At 37.8% G+C, this 22,802-nt stretch overlaps 1 protein-coding gene across 5 annotated transcripts in view; it reads left to right on the top strand.

Moving 5' to 3' along the window:
- LOC135092995 (probable ubiquitin carboxyl-terminal hydrolase FAF-X) overlaps positions 1–22,802 on the top strand; it is a 301,879-nt gene that overhangs the window by 261,439 nt on the left and 17,638 nt on the right. For all 5 annotated transcript variants that reach the window (XM_063991852.1, XM_063991861.1, XM_063991828.1 and 2 more), the window contains exon 48: positions 1,778–1,932. In XM_063991852.1, coding sequence (XP_063847922.1) covers positions 1,778–1,932 — 155 coding nt within the window. The remainder of the gene's footprint in view (positions 1–1,777; positions 1,933–22,802) is intronic.

Below are 22,802 nucleotides of genomic sequence, written 5' to 3'. Positions count from 1 at the left end.
ATAGCAACAGGTCAAAACCCTTATCACAGGTCCAGAATGGGTGCAAATGTATATGGGGGTATGCCTGTAGTCCTCGTTTCTTTTTCTTATTTTTAATTTTAAGTCATATTTAATTTTAATTTGAGTATCACACAAGTATTCACGAATATTACAGTAAACCCTCGATATAATGAACCTCTGTTTACTGAATTCTGCACATAACACCCCCCTTTAAGGCTTTCAAACACTCATTTTACTTTGCAAATTACGGTGTTTTTCAAAATTATTGAACACTTGCTTTAATTTATGTGTATGCATACAGGTCTTAAAAAAAGTTGGCTGACATGCCACATATTTTCGAAAGCTGGTGCAATGTTTTCTCCTGCACTTAATGTTGTGATCGGCTAACTCCTGAGTGGTTGCTGCCTGCCTCCTTTCAGGCATCAGCCAATCAGGAGTTAGCCACTTGTGAAATTGCTGCAGAGGGTGGGGCTAGCCTCAACAGGAGAAAAAGCATCGCACTATCTTTCAAAGAACCTTACCAATCTGCTTGTCCCATCAGTTTGTCACCTCATTGGTATAGTAATAGAAAGGGACTGTAAGAAACCAATACATTAATATAGTACTGAGAGAGAGAGAGAGAGAGAGAGAGTAAACATACGTACACATTCCCCTTATCTACCATGCATCCATGCCTGTCACTCAAGCAAAAAAGACCTAATTGCTTTCACTGCTGTGAATTATTGTTCCTATATTTTTTCCCTTGCTTAGTCTCTTCTTGTTTATATATATATATATATATATATATATATATATATATATATATATATATATATATATATATATATATATATATATATATTTATTTATTTATTTATTTATTATCTTATCTTATTTATTTTATTTTATTATGTATTAATTTATTTTTATTTTTTCTATTTATTTATTTTTTATTTATTGATTGATTTTTATTCATTTGTTTATTTATTTATTTATTTTTTTTCATGCATGAATTAAATTATTGATCCATTGACTGAATATTGTACTGTACACACATAAATACACACATAAAGCACAACAAACACACACCATAAAGCACAACTAGGTAAATACACACTTCCATAGACACACACACACACACTCCTCTACACACACACACACTACTCTACACACACACACTCCTCTACACACACACACACACACACACACACACACACACACACACACACACACACACACACACACACACACACACACACACACACACACACACTCACAGGAAATTTGAAGTGTACACATCCTTTTTCTTTACATTTAAATGAGGACAGTATTATACTGTAAAATACAAGACAAACACCTATTATTAATTGCTGTGAATATAGCTTGCAATGGGGAGTCTGGAGAAATGAGAGGATGCCTATGACCGAACAATTCCCCATAAATAGAGAATGGTGTTCATTAATGTATCTCAGTTAATTACCTCAGATATTGCAAATTTTCAGCTTTAGCGACCCACCCTTCCCCATATGTGTTTGTTATATCAAGGGTTTACTGTACTTTAGTGTAGTGATTCCTAAGGTTTGATTGCATTATAACAAATGGAAATGCAGTCTATAATTGTGTGTGTGTGTATATATATATATATATATATATATATATATATATATATATATATATATATATATATATATATATATGTGTGTGTGTGTGTGTGTGTGTGTGTGTGTGTGTGTGTGTGTGTGTGTGTTTGCACATATAAAAACTTTTTTTTTTCTCTCTTTCTTTCTTGTGATACCAGGAATTCCTGATGACAGAGAGGGTCTGTTTGACACCATACAAAGGAGTAAAAACCACTATCAGAAGAGAGCTTACCAGTGCATCAAGTGCATGGTAGCACTTTTCTCTTCATGCTTGGCAGCCCAGCAAATGTTGAACTCAAATGGTGAATTGAAGGTGAGACAGATAAACAGAGGCAAGACTGTATAGAGTTTTTAGTAATACACTTTTTTTTTTTTAATGCACATTTAATCAATGTTCATATTTTTATAATTTTGTTTGTATAATATTTTTCATAATTTCGCCCAAATCAAATGTGATAGCTATGAATGCTGTTATAGAAGTTTCTTCTAACTTTTCTCTATCTGAAATTATTTTTTTTTAGCTATCCCAAAATTTAAACAATTGATCATGGTTGCAAACTAAATAAAAAAAAAAAAGTTTCACCGTAGAATTTTTCCATTCTCTCTTTATGGGAGTCTGAAACTTCTGAAGACTACCTAAATACTATATGTACATTTATCTTATTGCAAAGCTCTTCCTCTGAGAGACTTAAGTCATACTTTCATAATAATCAGTTTGTAGGTTTTCAAAACAAGTTATCTGATCATCATAGCAATTACTAAAGCATGGCAAATTGTACCTGAAATACACACCAAAAAAGGTGGAAGAGTAGTGCTACTGTGCCGTTGTAACCTCCTTTCCAAATCCCTTAATATAAGAGCCCCAGATGACATCAAGATTTTATAGGTAAGGATCACACTAGCATCTCATCCACACAGCTGTGCCTCCATCATTGTGTGTGTGTGGTGTGCCACCTGCCTCAAACACCATATCGCCATGCCCTCATTGAGTACCATATCTTCACCACAGATGAACTGCAGAACAAATATCTCTCTGCTAAAACAGTCATAAGTGGCACTTTAAATTGGTGTAACACAGAATAACTCCCAAGAACTGTTACAGAGAGTCCTCAGTTTTACAATGGCCAACTGCTTGGCCTGAGCCTGTCAACTGTAACTACAGTTATCAAAGATAAAGATTGCATCTATGAACATGTGAAAGATTGTGGTCCTTGGAAATCATCTGTGATAAATAAGCACCATAGTGATTTGATTATTGAGATGGAGTGGTCCTTTGGCCAGGAGACCAGCATCAACAAAATATCTCAATGAGCCTTATGTTAATTCAGGAGAATGTTAAAAGATTGTTTGAAGCCTTGAAAAAAAGAAAAAGAAGGGAGTTTTTGACCAGTAAGGATTAGTTTATGCAGTTTGAGGCTCATGCTAACCTTTAGGTGCAAGGTGAAGTTGCTAATAGTAATGTGAAAGCAGCATGGGAGTTTCCTGGAGCATTGGGAAGTACAGAGCAAGCCAATCATAGGAGTAAAGATAAGGAATTGTTCTCTTCTTTTTTTTTATTGCTATTAACTGTAGGTGCTTACTAAGGCTGGTTCTGATTTATGCTGAAATTTGGTTTATGACGCGATGCAGGAACAGAACTCCAGCATAACTCAAAGATCCCCTGTACTTGTAAGGCAAGAATACACATGCCAAACCTCATCCTCACAAATATTGGCTATATCTACCTACCACCACAACCACTTTCTCCTTTGAGATGTAACAGACACCTGTCAGTCCTGAGGACCCCCTTTCTGACTATCTCACTCCACACACACACCCAGCCACTAAAACCTACAGATGCCACTTTGGACAATGGGTCAATCAGAATCCCTGAATGGAGATACTCAAAGTTAACAGTGTATTTGTCAAGTGATAAAATTACATCACCAAAATGATTAGTGCATGCAATTACTTCATCCTGGAGAAGATGCTTTTTCATTCATCCATCTTACATTTTTCAACAATGCAGCAGTTCATCCTGCAAAAATACTTCGCAGTACAAATCTCTTTGGGTATATAACAAGGGTGACTTGAGTATATAATAATAATGGTGTCATAAGCAAAATCCTCGGGATCAGTAATCAGGATAGAACAAGAAATAATGTGTTCAAACTTGAAAAATCTAGATTCAAGAAAGAGATAGGAAGGAAGTGATTATCAAATAAAATGGTAGATAAATGTTATGGACTCAGTAGTCAACTTGTTAGTTTTGAATCATTAGGGAGCTTTTAAAGGAAGATTAAACAAATTTATGGATCATCTCCATGATAAGTGGAAATAGGTAGGTATGTTTCATGGAGGGACCTGCTACTTGTAGGCTTGATGGCTTCTTGCAGCTTCCCTTATTTCCTTATGCTCTTATTTTCTCTGTAACTAAGTTATTCTAGAAATAGAAATAGCAAAGTAAACTTCAAACCTTAAAGACAACAAAAGTCAGTGGTACAGTCAATTGCTCTATTGCAAATTTCTATAATGTCATTTTTATCTGTTGTGGTCTAAAACTGCAGAAGAAAAGTCTCTTTTTACACAACCAGGATCCATTTCAATGTAATAGTGAAATAAGACTCAAGTTATTCATTCAAACTTAATGACTCCTTTTATTGACATGGCATTACTGCATAGTGTGACACTGTCCTAAGTGGCCTCACAACTATGCTGCAAAGGCTGACCACCCAAATCCCAGTCTTAGCACCCAGCCCCTTTGTTGCAAACACATACACCTCACTGTGGAGAAGCTAGAGGTAATGCATAGAATTGAAACTGGAGGGAAGACAATGATAAGGAGGGCCCTTAAGGTAATCACTTACCAATCATGAGCTGAAAAGGGTGACTTTTGGTGAGGCTGGAAAAGAAAATAAGGTGTTTCAAGAGTCCTTCTAATGCAGTACTTCTCAAATGTGATGGTCTTGTAAAGAAAATTATCCACTAATGGAGGACTGAATGTACAGTGAAATTAAAAAAAACATTTGTGTTCTCATAAAAAAAATTCAGGTCTCCTTCCCTGCATGTAAGAAGCAATAGCAGAAATAATCAACATTTACACCTATAGAAAATGTCAGAAAGTTTCCTAGATCTAACTTCCCTTGTGACTCCTGGCACCTACCTAACCAAAAGAATATCTCAAACTTTTCTTCATCTTTCCCTCCTCTGTTTTGACCTGATGGCACTATTGTCATCTCATCTATCTCTATCTCCTCTTCATCTCCTTTATGACTATTTCATCCCTCCTATTAAGATTGTTCCAAATTATCTTTCTCATGCCTTCACTGGCCTTAACCCTTGGAAGGCTTATGGAAATGATGGGATCCCTCCTATTGTTCTCTGAAATTGTGCCTCCATGCTCAGACCTTGCCTGGTCCAACTCTTTCAACCGTACCTTTCCTTCCTGCTGAAAGTTAATCTACTATTAACCTGTTTTGAAAAGAGGGTAACCAGTCTAGCTCTTCAAACTACTGCCCCCTATTATTATAATTCCCTGCCATTGGAACTTTTTTAGTCTGTCCACAATAGACAGATTCTTAAACAGGTACCACTTCACGACTTTATATCTGATATCAGTGTGGTTTCCATTGTGGGCATTCTGCTGGTGATCTGGCTTTCCTTAGTGAGTCTTGGTCATTCTCTTTTAGGGATTTTGGTGAAACTTGCAGTTGTCTTAAATATATCTGTAGCATTTAATAGAGTCTGACTCAAGGCTTTCATTTCCCAATTACCTTTCTACAGCTTCTATCCTTTTCTCTGTAACTTCATCTAAAGTGTCCCTATTAATTGTTCTATTTTTGTTATGATTGATGGTCACTGTTCTATTAACCATGGTGTTTCTTAGGATTCTCTCCTATTACTCACTCTCTATTACACCCCACTGCCAATGAAAGTGTCACACATGGTAAACAAACTTGTTTCACAGTGTGGGAAAAGTGTTCAGCTCATTTGAAATTGAGGGCTTAGTATGAGAATGTGGCAACATTGCCAAGCATTCTGAACATCTTTTAACTGTCACATCCCTACATGTTACCATCTAGTTGACTCAACCCCATTAAGGAGTACTATTAACTGTCACATCCCTACATGTTACCATCTAGTTGACTCAACCCCATTAAGGAGTACTGTATATACCGGACTATAAGGTCCGGTTATACAAGGTTAACAAGACAACTAATACCTTGTTCCAACAATTGCCTCAAACATTAGAAACATACATATTTAATTAAAAACCTTCAAAATCATCTTCATCTGATACAGCAAGCATGTCAAATATATCTTGAGATACTTGTTCAAAGGCATCATCATACGGGTCAAATTCTGCATCCCCTGGGTTGTCGTTTGCAGTTTTATCACCAGTGTCGTCTGCTTCAGAAGTAGCCCATAAATAGTCATCCTCCATACCATCCAGTGAGTTAGAAATACCACATTTCTTGAATGAATTAATCACCGTTTCTTCATGTATATCATTCCATGCACTGATTATGAAGTTGCACAACATATCAAACCCAGGAGCATGCATATTGCCACCCTTTGTGAATGATTTCTCCCCACTGATCATCCTCTTGTTCCACTGTTCACGTACGCAGTACTTGAATGGCTTGTTGAAGTAAACTTTCAGTGGCTGTACCAGTGACGTCAGTCCTCCCAGAAAAACTGCGGAGTCAGTGCAGGTTGCTGCCAACTGCTTCTTGGTGTTGGGAGTCAAGTGAAACTTGAACATGTCTCACACCAGGAGACTTCACTGTTTTTGAAGACCACCAGGTCGTGCACTCCATACATTATCAAGCCACAACTTTATTCCCACTTCATCCATCCAGCCTTTCTCATGGACATACACAAAAACACCAGCTGGAAACTTTATTTTAGGCATTGTTTTTCTTTTAAATATCAGCATTAGACATAGTTTAGTTCCATTGGCCATGCACACCAGCACCACTGTAAAGCGAGTCTTTTCATGCCCAGTCTTTTTTAGTAGCACTATTTTTACACCTTTAACGTCTACAGTATTATTTCTAGTCATGTCAAAACACATAGGAGTTTCATCCATATTTCCAATGTTGTTTAGGGAGTATTGGTACTCCTTGCATTTCTGTATTTTATATATCTGAAAATTGCATAGTTTATTGTCAAGGTCTGCTGGTAATTTATGGGCAACTTTGGTTTTGTTTTAATACAAGGTCATGCTTTTTCATAAAGTGACTACACCTTGCTGCTGGGGCCTTAAATCCTTCACTGTGTTCTGGATTATCTTTAGCCCACTGCAGTGTAAAAATACGTATTTTATTTCTTGTCACCACAAAACGACTCTGGCGATGTTCATGCACCATGTCTTTTTTTTTTTATGTAGGAAGGACACTGGCCAAGGGCAACAAAAATCTAATAAAAAAAATGCCCACTGAAATGCCAGTCCCATAAAAGGGTCAAAGCAGTGGTCAAAAATTGATGAATAAGTGTCTTGGAACCTCCCTCTTGAAGGAATTCAAGTCATAGGAAGGTGGAAATATAGAAGCAGGCAGGGAGTTCCAGAGTTTACCAGAGAAAGGGATGAATGATTGAGAATACTGGTTAACTCTTGCGTTAGAGAGGTGGACAGAATAGGGGTGAGAGAAAGAAGAAAGTCTTGTGCAGCGAGGCCACGAAAGGAGGGGAGGCATGCAGTTAGCAAGATCAGAAGAGCAGTTAGCATGAAAATAGCGTTAGAAGGCAGCTAGATATGCAACATTGCGGCGGTGAGAGAGAGGCTGAAGACAGTCAGTTAGAGGAGAGGAGTTGATGAGACGAAAAGCTTTTGATTCCACCCTGTCTAGAAGAGCAGTATGAGTGGATCCCTCCCAGACATGTGAAGCATACTCCATACATGGATGGATAAGGCCCTTGTACAGAGTTAGCAGCTCGTGGGGTGAGAAAAACTGGCGGAGACGTCTCAGAACACCTAACTTCATAGAAGCTGTTTTAGCTAGAGATGAGATGTGAAGTTTCCAGTTCAGATTATAAGTAAAGGACAGACCGAGGATGTTCAGTGTAGAAGAGGGGGACAGTTGAGTGTCATTGAAGAAGAGGGGATAGTTGTCTGGAAGGTTGTGTTGAGTTGATAGATGGAAGAATTGAGTTTTTGAGGCACTGAACAATACCAAGTTTGCTCTGCCCCAATCAGAAATTTTAGAAAGATCAGAAGTCAAGCGTTCTGTGGCTTCCCTGCGTGATATGTTTACCTCCTGAAGGGTTGGACATCTATGAAAAGACGTGGAAAAGTGCAGGGTGGTATCATCAGCGTAGGAGTGGATAGGACAAGAAGTTTGGTTTATAAGATCATTAATAAATAATAAGAGAGTGGGTGACAGGACAGAACCCTGAGGAACACCACTCTTAATAGATTTAGGGGAAGAACAGTGACCGTCTACCACAGCAGCAATAGAACGGTCAGAAAGGAAACTTGAGATGAAGTTACAGAGAGAAAGATAGAAACCGTAGGAGGGTAATTTGGAAATCAAAGCTTTGTGCCAGACTCTATCTAAAGCTTTTGATATGTCCAAGACAACAGCAAAAGTTTCACCAAAATCTCTAACATGTTTTTTCCAAAACTGGCCAATATGCAGAGAGTCTTCTTACTGCACATTTAGTCCTCAGCATCTCCAATCTCTGACCATTTTCTCAGTTACATCATACCATCTTGTAGGAACACTGTTATCTTGTTCCTTGGCAAGGGCTACCACTTTCAATTTGAAGCTTGCTTCATATCGTCTTCATTTGATTGGTCATTCCATAACTAGGGTAGTGCTGCTGGCTAGCTGAAGTGATGGTAGTCAGGCAGTAGTATTCTAGAGATTGCTACAATGGAAGGATTGGCTCACACCTTGTCACGTAGCTTTAATTTTTTAATGTTAGCTGTGAAGGATATGATTGGCTAGTTTAACATTAACAGTATTTATCAGCATCATTATTTCTGTGAATAGGCAACTGATTGTCATAATTGGGCAGGCCAGGCACCTGCCAGCCCACCTGTGACATTGTCAGTAAACATTCGACACCCATAGAGTTAGGGTGGGCCCGCACATCTGTGTGTGTGTGTGTGTGTGTGGATATATATATATATATATATATATATATATATATATATATATATATATATATATATATATATATATATATATATATATATATATATATATATATATATATATATATGCATACACGTGTGGCTTTGGAATGAATTCCAAGGTACAGTGGCACTGAATATTCATCACGGAGTTATAGGTTTGTGTTTTATTCTCAGTGTATAAGATGACCCTTAGATTTAGAAGCCTTAAATTTGGCAAAAAATCTCGTCTTACAGTCCAGTATATACAGTACTTACATTTGCCCTGATCGCCTAGAAATTGTACCAGATTTATTCGCACATTTCTTTTCATTGTAAAGTGTTAATGTCATGTAAGCTTCAGATAACCTGAACCAATATAGACCTTATTGATTCCCTCCAGAATGATGGGTATGTGTCTAAGGTCACTTCTAGGGAGATAGGATTGCCACAAAGAATTCTGTATTGTGTGTGGCATTGGTTGAAAAGATGCTGTGAAAATGATGATTCCACCCCAGTGAAACAAACTACTCTGGACATAGGTGTGTTTTGTCAAAAAGCACTTTACTTTTAATAAGATGTCAGCTGATTGCTTCACCATCTCTCACAGTAGGAGAAATAAAGCAAAAGAAACATAGGTATGTGTGACACGAAACGTAACAGAAACAGTACACCACTTTCTTTGGAGACAGGTGTATTCATCTGTGATTCAAGCCAAATCTATTGTCCACTCAGCACTTTTCCACATCTTTACTTAGATGTCAACCCTTCAAAAATTAAACAACTTGTGCAGGAAAACCGCAAAACACCTGACATGATTTTTCTATAATTTCTGATTGTGGCAGAGCAAATAGTGTTGTTGAATGCCTCAAAAATCTAATTTCTCCATCTATCAACTTAACGCGTCATTCCAAATAACTATTCTCTCTTCTTCAATGACATTCAACTGTCTCTCTTCTACAATCATCATTAACAGTCTGTCATTTACCATTAATGTACATTGAAAACTTCACATCTCATTTCTCACTAAAACAGCTTCTATGAAGTTAGGCATTTTGAACTATCTCTGCCAGTTTTTGCCAGTTTTTCTCACTGCTTCAGCTGTTAGCTTGGTACAGGGGCCTTATCTGCCCTTGTTTGGAATATGTTTCATACATATGGGGGGAATTCCACTGACAGTGGTCTTTTGAATGGAGTAGAATGAAAAGAATTTTGTTTTATCAACTCCTCTCCTCTAACTGACTACATTCATCATGTTCCTCTTCACTACAAGGTTGCATCTCTTGCTGTCTTCTATTGTTACATTCATGTTGATTGCTCTTGATTTCTACAAACTGCATGCTTCCCTTCCCTCTATGGTCTTGCTACATAAGGCTTTCTACTTCCTCTCACCCTTATTTTGTCCACCCCCATAATGTAAGAGCTAACCAGTATAACTCCCTATCTGCTTATTATGACTTAAGGGGAGTGGATGCCTGTTTCTTAAGAGGTGACATTAATTTTTTTCTGACACGCAAGATTCCTGGTGTGTATGTATCTTCGTATGTAAAACATCAAATCCCAAATTTTCACAGAGATACACTCATTAGTTTTGGAGAAAAAATATATTACACTGAAAATGTAAAAAAAAAAAAAAAAATAGCATCAGTATTACTTGAAATTCTCACTTGTTTTTAAACCAGTTGTTTTTGAATATCATTCTTCATAATACACATACATACATTTTAATTTCATCAAATATGGATTTTTAGTAAGACATTTCATATATAAATAAGGCAAACATATTTTGATGACAAAAGTTTTAAATTTTTTGACAAAAAAAATCTACCATGATATGATATGATAGCCAAAAATATCTCCAATAACTTTGCTTCTTCTTCTTTCCCTCCTTTATTTCAACCAGATGGAACCACTGCTATTACATCTATTTCTAAAGCTGAACTCTGCTCAAACCTTTGCTAAAAACTCTACCTTGGATGATTCTGGGCTTGTTCCTCCCTCTCCTCCACCCTCTAATTAATTCATGCTACCTATTAAAATTCTTCACAATGATGTTTTCCATGCCCTTGCTGGCCTAAACCCTCAGAAGGCTTACGGACCTGATGGGGTCCCTCCTATTGTTCTCCGAAACTGTGCCTCCGTGCTTGCACCTTGCCTAGTCAAACTCTTTCAGCTCTGTCTGTCAACATCTACCTTTCCTCTTCTTTCCTCTTTCCTCTCCTCAAACTTCTTGCTGGAAGTTTGCCTACATTCAGCCTGTTTCTAAAAAGGGTGACAGTTCTAATCCCTCAAACTACCGTCCTATTGCTTTAATTTCCTGCCTGTCTAAAGTTTTTGAATCTATCCTCAACAGGAAGATTCTTAAACATCTATCACTTCACAACCTTCTATCTGATCGCCAGTATGGGTTCCATCAAGGCCGCTCTACTGGTGATCTTCTGGCTTTCCTTACTGAGTCTTGGTCATCCTCTTTTAGAGATTTTGGTGAAACTTTTGCTGTTGCCTTGGACATATCAAAAGCTTTTGATAGAGTCTGGCACAAAGCTTTGATTTCCAAACTACCCTCCTACGGCTTCTATCCTTCTCTCTGTAACTTCATCTCAAGTTTCCTTTCTGACCGTTCTATTGCTGCTGTGGTAGACAGTCACTGTTCTTCTCCTAAATCTATTAACAGTGGTGTTCCTCAGGGTTCTGTCCTGTCACCCACTCTCTTCTTCTTATTCATTAATGATCTTCTAAACCAAACTTCTTGTCCTATCCACTCCTACGCTGATGATACCACCCTGCACTTTTCCATGTCTTTTCATAGACGTCCAACCCTTCAGGAAGTAAACATTTCATGCAGGGAAGCCACAGAACACTTGACTTCTGATCTTTCTAGAATTTCTGATTGGGGTAGAGCAAACTTGGTATTGTTCAATGCCTCAAAAACTCAATTCCTTCATCTATCAACTCAACACAACCTTCCAGACAACTATCCCCTCTTCTTCAATGACACTCAACTGTCCCCCTCTTCTACACTGAACATCCTCAGTATGTCCTTTACTTATAATCTGAACTGGAAACTTCAAATCTCATCTCTAGCTAAAACAGCTTCTATGATGTTAGGCATTCTGAGATATCTCCGCCAGTTTTTCTCACCCCCCCAGCTGCTAACACTGTATAAGGGCCTTATCCGTCCATGTATGGAGTATGCTTCACATGTCTGGGGGGGGTTCCACTCATACTGCTCTTCTAGACAGGGTGGAATGAAAAGCTTTCCGTCTCATCAACTCCTCTCCTCTAACTGACTGTCTTCAGCCTCTCTCTCATCGCCGCAATGTTGCATCTCTAGCTGTCTTCTACCGCTTATTTCATGCTAACTGCTCTTCTGATCTTGCTAACTGCATGCCTCCCCTCCTCCCGCAGCCTCGCTGCACAAGACTTTCTTCTTCCTCTCACCCCTATTCTGTCCACCTCTCTAATGCAAGAGTTAACCAGTATTCTCAATCATTCATCCCTTTCTCTGGTAAACTCTGGAACTCCCTGCTTGCTTCTGTATTTCCACCTTCCTATGACTTGAATTCCTTCAAGAGGGAGGTTTCGAGACACTTATCCTTCAATTTTTTACTACCACTTTGGACCCTTTTTATGGGACTGGCATTTCAGTGGGCATTTTTTTTTATCGGATTTTTGTTGTCCTTGGTCAGTGTCCCTCCTACATAAAAAAAAAAAAAAAATGAACAACTTTTTGGAAATCTGTCTGGTGAGAAGCTTTCTCTCTCTCTCTCTCTCTCTCTCTCTCTCTCTCTCTCTCTCTCTCTCTCTCTCTCTCTCTCTCTCTCTCTCTCTCTCTCTCTCTCTCTCTCTCTCTCTCTCTCTCTCTCTCTCTCTCTCCAAAAGATACCTTTACATCTGTATTATCTTGCGAGTCAGCAGAGAAATTGCACTTGAAATGTGGAAAGTATAAGTTTTGAGATACGAGACTTTTCTGAGAAGTATGTTTCTTTGTGTATGTTGGCTTTTTGTAGTAAAATCTTACAGATAATATGATGAAAAGGACAACCAAAAGTTTATTATCATATTCAGGTCTAATTGACACCTAGTCCCCTCCAGTTTGACAGGATATTACTCGCTTGCAGGTGAGGGTATCAGAGGGCTGGATACAAGTGATGGTGATTGTACTGTCAAAGCTTTTGTTTTTTGTCTCAGTTTTCTTTTTCCTAAAGCATTTGTAGCATATGTCAGATGTGAAGCTTTCAAGTTGGAGAGAGAGAGAGAGAGAGAGAGAGAGAGAGAGAGAGAGAGAGAGAGAGAGAGAGAGAGAGAGAGAGAGAGAGAGAGAGAGAGAGAGAGAGAGAGAGAGAGAGAGAGAGGATGTATTTCTGCTCATCTATGCAGGAGAGAGGAAACTTTTCCTGGAATACCTGGATTTGTATATTCAGCTTTGTTGCTTGGTAGGACTCCGCAACAAGTTGTGGTAATGGAGGTTCTTGAGAAGTAGAGGGAAGATCCTGAGGTGGTGGGGAAGTGAGGTGTGAGGTTGGGCAGGGTGGTGATAAGGGTGCATGGGCTGGTGACTAGTTTTTCTTTTCTCTCAACTTTACTGCTTCTAGTCATGCAAGTTTTGCCTTTGATTGATGGCCCATTGCCTCCAAACTTGTGAATGGGCAAAAAACGAATAAATAGATAAAAAATAAAAATAGAAAAATGGGGTTAGGTGCTAGACAGCTGAAAAATGGGGATAGGTGCTAGACAATTGAGCATGTGTACACCCTCTTTGATGTCTTGGCAGACAGTTAGTTGGAGTCCTGTCATGGCATGGTTTCTCAGAGCTGCCCCTCCTGCTGCTCTTTAGCAGTGTTGCCATATGGATATCCACAAAGATGGTAAAAACACCAAATAAAAGTTTAACATTTTTTTTAAATCATGAGTTTCTAAAAGACACGTGGCCTAGCATGCAGCGTAACATTTAAATCCCTTTAAATAACTGTAAACAAGGGCAAATTAAACATATAAGGAATGATGTTATCAGTCCCATTTTCACAGAAAGCTGCAGACATCTCAAGGATGACTATACTGTTAAAAACTGTTTCGAGAGGGAGGTTTCAAGACACTTTTCCTCAGAATTTTAGGGAAGGCTTTTGACTACTTGTCAGAGACTAGTATGTTCAGTCAGTTTTTTTTCTCCCTTACAAAAAAAAAAAAAAAAATACCAACTGTTAGTGCAGCAACATGAGAAACTCCTTCACCATACAGTAACTCATCAACCTCTATATTTAAGAATCTGGAGAAGTGCAAAAACCTCCATGGCCTTTGCCTTCCTAGACTTCTGGAAAGCATTATAACCTTGTTGATCACACCACTTTAATCAATAAGGCTATCTGCAGTGACCTGCCACTCTTACCAGATTGGTAGCATTGCTCACTGATTTCCTGACTGAGCATAGGTAGTTAGGCATTGGAATAACCACCCCTCATCACCTTGACCTGTGGCAGGAAGAAAAATAGATTCACTGTGATGTGATTAAGAGCACACCAGCTTGCTAGAAATGCATGAATGACTCCACAGTGAGAATCACCTTTACTAGCACAAACCCTGACTTAGCCACCCACAAGCCATACTAGACCAGCTAGAAGAGTGGATGAGAGACAATAAGGTAACCATCAACCACACTAAGACAGTGATCATACACTTCAATACTTCAGTGGCAACAATACATCCACTAGTGTTCCCTAGGGGCAGCAACATCCTCCATTTGGTAGAAGCCACCAAACTCCTTGGCTTCACAATTGACAGCTACCTTAACTGGAGAGAGAATATGTTAGTTGCCTCATCAGGTCACCCTCTTATCAGCCCTGTTGTCTTAGGTGCCTGAAAACACTGGGCATGCATGAACTAACAGGTATCTAGAACACCTTTAAATGCCCAATGTCACTTGAGTATTCCATCCTGGTTGTGTTCCCTCACTGCCATGTAACACCATTAGCTGAGCATGCATGATAAAACAGGGCACAACCATGAGGCTTTGCATACCCTGCAGCTTCTAATGCCTCACAATTGCCACAGGGACTTCATGAGACAGTTCAGGAAGAAACTACCACATCACCCATGCTATCATGACCTGCTACCTCTCACATTCCATCCTTCTTGACACTTGGTCTGCCATATGAACACTGGGATTGATTTTTGCAGGAATATATAGGCACATAAACAGTCCATTGCCTTCTATAGTTAATATGTTGAACAGCATCTAAATATCTGAATAGTTGGTGGCATTATTATTTTTATATGAATTTAAGTATTATTGTTATTATTATTATTATTATTTATTTATTTATTTATTATTTTTTTTTTTATTATTATTATTTGATAAGGGATCATTTATGATAATTTTGGGTATAACAAAAATAAAAAAATTTTCTCATTTTAATGAAATATGTCCTCTATTTGGCAACATGTGGGAATGATACCAATGCTCCACTCCCATAGTATGTACTTTAAGACATATCTTTTTAAAGTGATGCACATGCTGGAGGGATTTAATTAAAGAGCCAGTAAGATGCAAGTTTAGTTTTTGTAGCATTTTTAATTTATTTTTGAGATGCACTTCAAGTTAGAATAGTTGGTGACATGTGGCAGTCTCATGGGTTTCCTTCGAGGCCTGAAGCCTCAGTGTAGTCTAGACTCATACACAGAAAATGAGGTTAGGCTTTGTCATGTTTTGCCACTTCGCTTCACTTCATGAAGCTTTTTCACTACAATAAAAGGATACCATGATTATTTAAACTGCATAAGAAGTGTAGGGAATATATTGCCAAGGCAAGATATTCATATGTAGTAAAAAAAAGTACTGTAGATCAGAGTAGATAACATGATAAGGAAGTTCATGCAAGCATTGAGTCATCTGGTTCACATGAGTGCAGCTGATCATCAAACATTACCTATTGCTGTAATTGCACAGGGAGAACAATCACATCACCATACAATACAAATCTTCACACTACCACCTGAGCTGCCTTTCCTCCTAGGGGCTTCAGAATGATGTGTATTGCAACAGATGCTACCTTTACTGCACATTTTCTTAAATACACCAACGGGGACCATCCTAAAGGCAGGACAGAGAGACCTCTCGGTATTTGGTTAAAAGGACCAAAAGATCGGGGAAGTAATGATGAGAAGGAGAATTATCACATGGAGAGAACAAAGAAATTAAAAGATTTGGTGGATATGTTGAGGGTGGACAGCATCCTTTGAAAATAAGGTTTAGGTCACAAGTGGCAGATGAAGAAACATTGAGTAAATCCTGGAAATTGGCCAAGGTGGAAGAATACATACAAGTATGGATAAAAAAAGATTGAACCAGAGAAGAGAGAGATACTATAAATGAACTAAGAAAAGAAGCAAATGAAAAAAAAAAAAAAACTATCAGAGGTGGAGTAAAACAGTTCTTTTGGAGGGTCATGAACATGAGGTTGAGAAAGTGGTACAGGAAGGAAGTAAATATGGAGGGAGAAGACTAAAAGTAGCATACATGAACATAAATGGATTATGTTGACAGTGTTGGAACTAGAAGACTATTTAAAAGAGGAGAAACCGGAGATCGTGGGAATCATTGAAACTAAATTGGCAAGTGAAGGGGATATATATTAAATATTGGTGAAGGAAAATACCTCTGGATGAGAAATAGAAAGAATAAATGGGGATAAGGTGTGATGCTTCTAGTTAGGAAGGATTTATTAGTGGAATCAGTCACATATGGGATAGAGGAGGCAGAAGTATTGAAAATAAGCTTGAGACAGAATATGGGAAGATACTGTAATGTTGTGGTGACTTATGTTACCCTCTATTCCAACTTCTGGAGAGAGGATAAATATAAGAAAATGCTTGAGGACACAAGGACATGTTTGGCAGAGCTGCTTGAGGAAAATGACAGTATACTCCTGATGGGGGACTTTAACTGTAAAGAGATATCTTGGGAGAATTGGACCACAAGGCAGTGAGTTATCATGGGGGAACAAGCTACTAGACCTGGCTATTGAAAATTTCCTGACACAATTGGTTACAGATGACACAAGATTTAGGGGAAATGAAGCACCTTCAAGGCTCAATCTAATTTTCACCAAGGAACAAGAAATAGTAGAAGACCTTAAATACATAAACTCAATAGAAAAAAAGTGATCATGTGCTGATTCAGTTCACAGTTATGGATAATAACCTCATTATAAGAAATGAGGACCACAGAAGAGAATGGCTAAACTACAGCAAGACTAACTTTGGACAACTTGGGAAGTATTTCAGCGAAGTGAATTGGAACATAGTTATTCAGAAAGAGGACATAGAGGAAAAGTGGACAGCTTTCCTGGACATTTATAATACGGTAGTAGAGAAATGGGTACCCAAAAGATCAACAGAGAACCTTTTCAAAAAGGATTGGTACAACAGGAGATGTGCAACAGCTAGATTGGAGAGAGAAAAAGCATGGAACAAGTGGAAGAAAAACAAGAGACTGGACCTGTGGAACAATTATATAAGGAAGAGGAATGAATACGAGTATGTGCAAAGACAATTCATAAATTTAAAGAAAATCTAGATAAAATGTCGATATGGAGACAGGATGCTATGAACTTAGTGTGGCTCTTGTCCTGTATTTCACAACTAGGTAAATACAAGTTTTCATTTTCTCGTAACCCCACCACTACTTTCAAATTGTCATGACTGGGATGTTGCACAGGTTTGTAGATGTTAGTTATTAGGTTATTGAGTTTCATGATAATCTATAAATTTTAAAAACTTACATAGTAATAGATATGCTCCCCAACTTATGAACGAGTTAGGTTCTAGACTTCCACACTTACTTAATTACTTCTTACTTCGTCTCCCAGTTAGAGACGAATCTCTGTCAGTGGGGCCAGCCTCCTCATCCATTTTCATCTGTCTTGCATAGTCCCTTGTTTTCTAAGGTCCTCTATTTCTGGTGTGTCTTATGTGTCAGATGTCTCCTTATCTCTCCATCTATTCCTGGGTCTTCCCCTTGTTCTGTTACCGTTTGGTGCTCATTCCCATCTTCTTTTGGCAATTCTTCCCTCATCCATCCTCTTAAGATGTCCAAACCACCTCAACTGAACCATATCTGTTTTTCTCAACACCAAGATAACTCCAGCATCTCTGATTTTATCTCCTCTTGTCTTTCCTATAATCAGTCTTAAAACTCATACCTCCACTGTTTGTATTCTGCTTCTCTCCTTCTTGTCTGTTGTCCATGTTTCTGAGCCATACATTAGAGATGGAGCCAAAACACTTTCAAACATAATTTTCTTGGATGTTAGAGGTATATGTGCATCCTTGAGTAGTGGATATAATGATCCTGTTGATTTAGTATATTCTATCAGTTATTTCTTGTTTATTATTTCCTTGTAATGTAAATATACTTCCTAAGTATTTCACTTCTCCAACATTTTTTACTGTACATCCCTGTATTTCTACCACAAAGTCTTTTCTTCCCTTTTACAGACTTTCATTTTTTAAGTTTTTTCCCTATTCATCTTTAAACTTTAATTTGTCAGTACCTTGTTCCATCTCAACAGTGCTCCTTCCAAGTCTTGCCTGACGTCACTCCATACAGGTTTATTATCTGTGTGTACCATTGTGTCTCCTCCAATTTGTCTATATCCCCTTCCACACTATTATCACATTATTTTGTAAAATATCTTGGATGTAGCCTATATGTCTAAGTAATATAATAAAGTTGTGTTAAAGCAATGCTGTACATTAAACAGTTATAAAGATACTGTACAGTAATGATAAAACAAAACAATTAATAGATTGTACAAATACTGTAGTACACTAAAACCCACCTGAGATGGAGCCGAATATCTCAGATATTGGATGAGTTGGACATTTTCATGGTCTCAGATAAGTGTTGGATATCTCAGATTGTCAACAAAGATATAAGGGGGAAGTTGGACACTCATGCACTCAGATAGACACCTGATATCTCGGATTGTTCTCCAAGATATATGGGGAAAGTTGGACACCCGGATAAACATTGTATATGTATCTAATATACCGTTCTACTGTAGAGCATCACATCCTGTGTCATCCTGAGTTATCCAAATGAAGAAATGGGAGAAAATAATAACTCATTGAAATGACCTTCAGTTTTAACACAATTACAAGAAGAGAAGAAACTGCAGTGAAGTGCATGTGCCATTGAAAGAGGCAAGTGTGGGGAACGCTGTGAAGCGGTCAGTGCTGCCAGTGTATAAGAAGAAATTTTTAAAGATGTGCACCAAAAAAGACAGATGCATATATAAATATTAGATATTAAATGCATAGTTCAAATATCAAATACACTCAGTTCTCCATTTACATTGAGATGTTCCTAAAGACACCACTTAAAAAGAAAATACGTAAATAGATGGTAATTTTCCATAAAGAACAGTGGTAATAATGGGGGTTAGGCTCCAAGACAGTATGAATATCCACCATCTCACTTGGTTTCTAATAATGAATAGTATTTTATGACATAAGTACTACAACACAATAGAAATTAAAGTTTTTGCTCTCCATCATTACTCTCTTTCTGTTCTTATGGAAGATAACTGACTGGTAAATAAACTTTCCTCCTGCATTCCTGCAACTTCACACACTTTTGCCTCAGCAATGGCTCATCCATTTCCTCATTGTGAAATTATGTTATGTATCAGACAATAAGAAGCTAAATTTTTTATTGGATGTAAACACACATGCACACACACACACACACACACACACACACACACACACACACACACACACACACACACACACACACACACACACACACACACACACACACACACACACACACACACAAAGAAAAAGAAAAAAAGAAAGAAAGAAAGAAAAAACTAAATCACAGTGTGTTTCTCTATGCGGCCAGCCAGCCCCACCACTTTACTACCCTTCCCAGTCCCCTCCCATCATTATTATGCTCACCAGGCTGCCCATTATTTTGCCTACTCTCCATCCTCCCCTGTCTCATGCTTCCCTCGTATCTTTTCTATGTTTATTTTGGGTCCACCTGATAACTCCCCTTCTGTTAGCTCTGATAGAGTCTCCACTGTATCCAGTTCATAGTGGGACTCCCCTTTCTTAGCAGGAGCACAAGAGTTTTACATCGCATTAATGTGAAGGATCCTCAATATTGAAAGTTTTGCCTCAAATAATAGACTGCTTTAAAGTTAAAATGTGTGTATAGATCTCATGTAAATGGAGAATTTACTGTATTAGTTTTTGTCCCTTATACAGTACATAATACATAACCACCTGGTGTTTACAATGGTATAGGTACTGGAAACACTGCCAGTTCTCTGTATGGCCTTTGTCCTGCTGGACTTCTGTTGTGTTTGCTGGTATTCACCATGGCTAATAAGGTTACATCTGGTTTTCCCTTGATAAGTCAGATTTTCTGATATGTCAGAATGGCATTCCCTCAATTAATCCAGGGTTTACTGTACTGTACTGTAAGGCAGTGCAAATTTACCATTTTTTTCTCTGCAATCAAGTTTATTATAGCTACCATAAGTTTCCATTCAGATGACTTGATGCTTCCTAGCACTGCCACTATCATTTGCCTTATGCTAGTCACCAGCCATGATTAATAATCAGAGTTGGGAAACATGCAAAAAAAATCTTGAGCACAACTAAACAAGTATTAGCAGGTTAGAAGTTGAATGGAAATAACATGGCACCTCTTTCCACTGCAGTGCTGCCCAGTGTGGGTAGCAGCCAAGAGCAGCACTAGGCAGGATGCATGCTGTATATTTGAACCTGGGGCTATATTTACAAAGATTCTTATAATTATGCATAGAGTTCTGCTTAAAGTTGTGCATATCTTAAGACTGTGTTAAAGTCTGAGCTAAGCATAAAATTTAATGCACAGAACCAGTTCAGTATAAAATGTTGATAGTGCCAAGCTTTAAAATCGTACACTTCTTTATTTTGTAATATTAATGCAATTTTTGAAGGGTAAACAAGGAAAATGATCATTTATCTTCAATTTTGTAATGGTATGAGTACTTGATCCTGGTATTTTATAAGTGAATTAGATCCCTAGCAAGACACTGGTATTTTGTCTCATTTTGCAAACAATGAGATCCAAAGGGTTGCAGCGCTCCTATTCAGCCTTTTCAGTCCTTTTCTGACCCTTTTCTTTAGTATGGAAGAGATAATGACCCCAAAGATTGAAAAGGCTATTAGAGGAAATGTAGCTTGACTGATTCCTTCTTCTTCCATTTGCATATGAAGAAAGAAATACTGTAGCCTGAAAGGCTAATCTAGCCTTTCACTCAGTGGGACAAAAAAAGCTGCATGGTCCTCTGCTACCAAGAAGATAATGAGATGCACAGCAACAACAGGACAAAGGATGGGCCAAGCTTATCCTTGCTACAGAGCTGCATTTCACATTGGCTAAATAATGCAGTATAATTATTTCTTTCATTTCTGGCATTGGTGCAGCAATCCTTCCTGTAGTGGCTAAATAATGTTTTTTTTTTTTTTTTTTTTTTTTTTTTATGTAGGAAGGATACTGGCCAAGGGCAACAAAAATCCAATAAAAAAAAAAATGCCTACTGAAATGCCAGTCCCATAAAAGGGTCAAAGCAGTAGTCAAAAATTGATGAATAAGTGTCTTGAAACCTCCCTCTTGAAGGAATTCAAGTCATAGGAAGTGGAAATACAGAAGCAGGCAGGGAGTTCCAGAGTTTACCAGAGAAAGGGATGAATGATTGAGAATACTGGTTAACTCTTGCGTTAGAGAGGTGGACAGAATAGGGGTGAGGGAAAGAAGAAAGTCTTGTGCGGCGAGGCCGCGGGAGGAGGGGAGACATGCAGTTAGCAAGATCAGAAGAGCAGTTAGCATGAAAATAGCAGTAGAAGACAGCAAGAGATGCAACATTGCGGCGGTGAGAGAGAGGCTGATGACAGTCAGTTAGAGGAGAGGAATTGATGAGATGAAAAGATTTTGATTCCACCCTGTCTAGAAGAGCAGTATAAGTGGAACACCCCCCAGACATGTGAAGCATACTCCATACATGGACAGATAATTATTACTTTCATTTCTGGCATCAGTGCAGCAATCTTTCCTGTAGAGCTGTTCAAGGTATCTCTCACCAAATATGTCATGGATAACATTCCTGCTCATTTAGTCTATATGTTTACAACAGATCAGATTCACTCAGGTCAGTGAGAACATCCTTATGGGGCTTATCATTCCTAAGCAGCCTTAGTCTCCTTTACAGTTGGCCATCTTGCTTTTTAAAAGTCAAGCACAAAGCTAAGCACACCCCAAACTGTGCATAACTTGTGCTTAATTTTGTGGATGAAACTAAATATAACTTTTGTGGTAAGCACAATCTCTCTACCTCAGATTCCTTTTATATATATATATATATATATATATATATATATATATATATATATATATATATATATATATATATATATATATATATATATATATATATATATATATATATATATATATATATATATATATATATATATATATCCCATACAGTGAGAGTGGCAAATAGAATTTTGACCTGCAGTGATTCTTGTTCATATCTCCAGATGTTTATGTCTTGGGTACTTGTAAGTCAAATTCACCATGAAAATTGCTTACATACATGTTTAATTTCTTTAACATATATGTGTTATTACTTTATATTTCTTCAAACATTCAAGCATTCAATACTGAATGATTAACATAATCTTCATATGTGACACATATATGATATAAGCTTCATATGCACAGTTCATATTCAATCATTGCAGTTAAAATATTCAGTAAGAAAACACATGATGCCAGCATCACATCAATTCACATAATTCATACTCCATGATTAAATAGATCTTAGTACACCATACAAAACAATTGTTCTTCGTCCTTCTCTCTATAAGATACTTGGTTTCTAGACAGTATCACATTTGCAAGTTCCAGGCATGGTAACTGGGAAAAGATACCAATTAGGAATAGGGACATGAATTTCATCCCAGTCTGCTTTTGCCCCAATCCCTTTTTTTTTTTTTTTTGGGGGGGGGGGCAAAATGGCCACAGGCCA

The sequence above is a fragment of the Scylla paramamosain genome, chromosome 3, assembly GCF_035594125.1.
Source record: "Scylla paramamosain isolate STU-SP2022 chromosome 3, ASM3559412v1, whole genome shotgun sequence".
NCBI lineage: Eukaryota > Metazoa > Arthropoda > Malacostraca > Decapoda > Portunidae > Scylla > Scylla paramamosain.
The sequence above is the reverse complement of the archived record's forward strand: the minus strand, read 5'-3'. Positions and strand labels throughout refer to the sequence as shown.